This window comes from Sinocyclocheilus anshuiensis, unplaced genomic scaffold (assembly GCF_001515605.1).
Source record: "Sinocyclocheilus anshuiensis isolate Anshui unplaced genomic scaffold, SAMN03320099.WGS_v1.1 scaffold154, whole genome shotgun sequence".
NCBI lineage: Eukaryota > Metazoa > Chordata > Actinopteri > Cypriniformes > Cyprinidae > Sinocyclocheilus > Sinocyclocheilus anshuiensis.
Window position 1 is genome coordinate 189,741 of NW_015546101.1, and position 4,434 is coordinate 194,174.

Below are 4,434 nucleotides of genomic sequence, written 5' to 3' on the forward strand. Positions count from 1 at the left end.
GATTTGGGCAGGTCATTCCACCAGGAGGGAACAGTTAATGAAAAAGTCTGTGAAAGTGATTTTGTGCCTCTTTGGCACAATAATACGCCGTTCACTTGCAAAATGCAAGCTTCTAGAGGGTCCATAACTCTGAAGTAATGAATTTAGGTAAATGGGTGCAGAGCCAGTGGTGGTTTTGTAGGCAAACATAAGCCATGTTTCTGAATGACAGAACCTAGTGATGCCATGTAGACAGAGAAGAGAAGTGGTCCAAGTACTGAGCCCTGTGGCACCCCAGTATCTAGATGTTGCGACTTGGACACTTCACCTCTCCAAGATACCTTGAAGGACCTATCTGAGAGGTAAGACTCAAACCACTGGCGTGCGGTTCCTTTATATGAGAGGAAAATGCTTAACGTGTAAATAAACGCGTTGCGTTCACATTTTGATCTTATATGCATATCTGCACATAGTATATGCTTTACAATTTTGTCTTTATCACTGTCTTGGTACATGAAGCCACTTTAAGCATTTTAGAAAGTCCCCTGTTCCAAGTTCTGCTAATTCACAAGCCTAGTGAGAGTCATGCTCGCAAAGAAGGTAATGTTAACTATTAAACCAACCAAATCAAAACTTTCAAAAACACACAGCAATGTGATTCTTTTATTGAGTGAGAGTTAGTGGGTTTAATCAGTGACATTAACAGATTTACTATTCGGCGTCTTCTCCGCGACCTCCTTCCCTTGGTGTTTTAACATAGAAAAGGCGAAAAAACATATTGCATTGTCCAGTTTTCTCTCAGAACGATGATCTGAGTTACTATTGCAATTCTCGATGCAGTATGAATGACATACACTGGTGGCATTTTTCACAATCACGACAAACAATCAAATACTGCCCTAAACTCAATAGCGGAAAGCCAGGGCTATCCTGCAAGTATGGCGGATAAACAAAGCAGTTTCCCAGAACTCAGCGCGGCGTTACGTCACATTCTCATTCTTTATTATCTTATTTAAATCAATGTGTTAAACGAATTAAGTAATCTACCCAGCACTGTTCCCGAATAGCCTTGGCTCCTCTACTAAATTTAATGTAAATGTAACGTAAATACACAGAAAAAAATGTTCTTTCTTTATATAATTATTTATATATTCTTTATATATTTACATTACATTTGCATTATGTTTTACAGCCAGCTGTTATATATTTATTATATTTAAAAGTGACAGAGCCTCCACACTATTAAATTAAATTAATATGATTTATAAATCCGAACATTATGTAGTGGAAAAAAATGTAAACGAAGCAAAGAAATGAAAGTTCACAAACAAACTGAGTTTTAGTCCCTTTAAGAGGCACGTGCCTCAAGCAAGCTCTTCAAATGAATGTTTGTTCAAAAGGGCTCGAACAGGGTCGCTAGACGAGCACTAATTAAATTGCCACGGCGCTTCACTTTAGAAAATAACATGAATTCCTCCTGTTTTAGACAAAACGAGGGTCTCGTTTGATAAGGAAGCTGAAGTAGCCTATAGTCGCTCCTGTGTGAAATCAGCTGCAAATTCCTCCTAACGAGCATCATTAGAAAAGCAATCATTTAGACTCGGAACCCACTGTTACAAACGCTAGCAAGTCTTTACAATATTTCTCACCTTGGGATGACATTTTTAAGGGGTCTTACTTGAGACAGCCTCGCTATACTAAACTGAACAGAGATTTTGCACTAGAGAAGCGCGGATGCTTTGGACATAACGCTCCACTTTTACAGAGGGAAGCTTCTTTGATCGTTTTCGTATTAGAATAGGCTACAACAGAACTTTAGTATTGTGATTATTTTCAGCCTTCGTACTGAGCATGGAGGAACTGGCCCGGGAGAGTATACGCAGCATCAGTCTGCTATCCAAACCTGCGCGGGGCTCGGACGTCCCGCGACTTGGATCATTTGGGGCCATATTCATCATGCTTAAATCTGCCCTCGGCGCGGGACTCCTTAACTTTCCATGGGCTTTTGAGAAGGCTGGCGGCGTGAACACAGCCATCAGTGTGGAGATGGTGCGTTGTAATTCTGACAAGTGTAGATGAGTCATGTTTTTTTTTTTAGCAGAGAAATGATTTCTTCAGAGTCAAATTATTATTATTATTATTTTTGTTTTTTGAAAGGCTATCTTTAAACCACTGATAACTTGTATACATCTTGCTGTACAAGCATTTGTGTGACATTTTTCAATCAATCATCCTTTGAGATATTCTGTATTAATATAAAATTTACATTCAGTACTGGCTTTGAATAAGTGTTTTAACGATTTTTAAGAGAAATCTCTTATATTCAGAAAGCTACATTTGTGATCAAAATACAGTAAAACAGTAATATTTTAAAATATTATTAGTTTAAAATGACCATTTTCTATTTTAATATATTTTAAAATGTAATTTATTCCTGTGATGGCAAAGCTGTATTTTCAGCATCATTACTCCAGTCTTCAGTGTCACGTGATCCTTCAGAAATCATTCTAATACGCTGATTTGGTGCTCTGTTATTATTAATAGTTCTTATTATTATCAGTGTTATCAGTTTTAGTAATACTTTAGTAATACTTTTTTTCAGTATTTATTATTTGATGAATAGAAAGTTTAATTAATATTTATTTAAAAAAATATATTTTGTAACATTTTAAATGTCTTTGCTATTACTTTTGATCAACTTAATGTGTCTTTTCTGAATAAAATAATTTTGATTTATTCATTCCTCTTTTTTTTCAATGTAGTGTAGTGTATCACGGTTTCCACAAAAATATTAAGCAGCAAAAACTGTTTTTAATTGAAAGGTGGTAGGTATTTTAGAGTAAACTACATTCTTTAATTAGCAAGGAACTTTTAAAGAAACAGCTGTAAGCCTTTTACACAGCAGTGCTAATGTGGATACGGCCGAAAAAGAATATGTAGATTGTGATGCAATTCAACATCTTTCTCTCAGGTATCTCTGGTCTTTCTCATAAGCGGGTTGGTCATTCTCGGCTACGCCTCATCAATCAGTCGGCAGAACACGTATCATGATGTGGTACGAGAGGTGTGTGGACAGAGGATTGGCCATCTGTGTGAGATCTGCTTTGTTTTCAACCTCTTCATGATCTCTGTGGCCTTTTTGGTGGTTGTGCAGGATCAACTGGATAAGCGTAAGTTGTATGTGTTGTTCCTTATGAGTCATTATGTTTAAGTGTGAGTAACTGTAACAGATTAATGTGTGTGTGTATATATACACATTACAGAGACACAAAGAGATCTTTTATCCTTTTGAACTTAAGTGTCTGTGTGTTTCAGTGTGTCTGTCTCTGTATGAGACAGTGACGGGAAATACAGAAGGAGAGATGCCATATCATATATTTTTCTGCAGAGATTATTTTTTCTATGCAGAGATAAAATTATTATTTCTTTAAATTAATCGTGCACTATTTGCACATTTCTGTGTTGCACTTTTGACAATTGTGATTGCTGAAAGCTCATATACTGTCATCTTTATTTATATTACAGTGTCACGAAGCTTGTATTGCTATTTACAGCAGCATGGAAAACAAAAAGATTACACATTGGGTTTTCATCTCAGTCACTTCTATGATTTTCTGTCTGCTTATTTATACTCTCACGGGTGAGTCATATTTGTAGAGCTCATTGTTATCTATAGTATAAATATTTTCCAGTGAGTTTTAAATGGAGAGACTGACACTTTGTTACAATATGGCAGGGGTGGTTGGTTTGTGTGAGTAACTGTAACAGGTGAATGTGTATATATACACATGACAAAGACACAAAAGTATCTTTTACCCTTTTGAACATAAGTGTCTGTGTGTTTCAGTGTGTCTGTCTCTGTATGAGACAGTGACGGGAAATACAGAAGGAGAGATGCCATATCACTGGTACACAGATCACCGTTTTGCACTCTTTGTCATGTGCCTCATTATCATCCTTCCACTCTCTATACCCAAAGAGATCGGCATCCAGAAATACACCAGGTGTGTTGAAAGCTGACACATATATCTGCTACTCTCTAAATCTTTTTAAACCATAGAATTCCATAATTTAAAGGTCTAGTGAAAAGTACTGCATCACTCTCCCACCTCTGTCCTAATATCAACCTGCTGTATCCATCATTATCTCTTAATATCTCTTTGTTTAATTGCCAGTGTATTGGGAACTTTGGCTGCTACATACCTGAGTGTAGCCGTAATCGCAAAGTATTATCTAAAAGATGAGCACACAGCAGACCTCACACCAGAGCACAGTCAAGGGTGAGTTATATGTTAAGTACATGTTTTCCATAAAGTTGAGTGCATGTATATATTATTCATATGAGTTTAATATCGGTGGATTATTTTGGTTATTTGTAACAGACTGGACTCGTGGGCCTCCATCTTCAGTGTGGTTCCTACTATCTGTTTTGGTTTCCAGGTCAGATTCTCTCTC

At 36.8% G+C, this 4,434-nt stretch overlaps 1 protein-coding gene across 1 annotated transcript in view; it reads left to right on the top strand.

The window, feature by feature from the left end:
• The first annotated feature begins 1,756 nt into the window (after window positions 1-1,756).
• slc38a8b (solute carrier family 38 member 8b) overlaps window positions 1,757-4,434 on the top strand; it is a 5,484-nt gene continuing 2,806 nt past the window's right edge. The window contains exons 1-5 of the mRNA XM_016501980.1: window positions 1,757-2,028; window positions 2,951-3,149; window positions 3,827-3,983; window positions 4,155-4,259; window positions 4,362-4,419. Coding sequence (XP_016357466.1) covers window positions 1,831-2,028; window positions 2,951-3,149; window positions 3,827-3,983; window positions 4,155-4,259; window positions 4,362-4,419 — 717 coding nt within the window. The 5' untranslated portion in view covers window positions 1,757-1,830. The remainder of the gene's footprint in view (window positions 2,029-2,950; window positions 3,150-3,826; window positions 3,984-4,154; window positions 4,260-4,361; window positions 4,420-4,434) is intronic.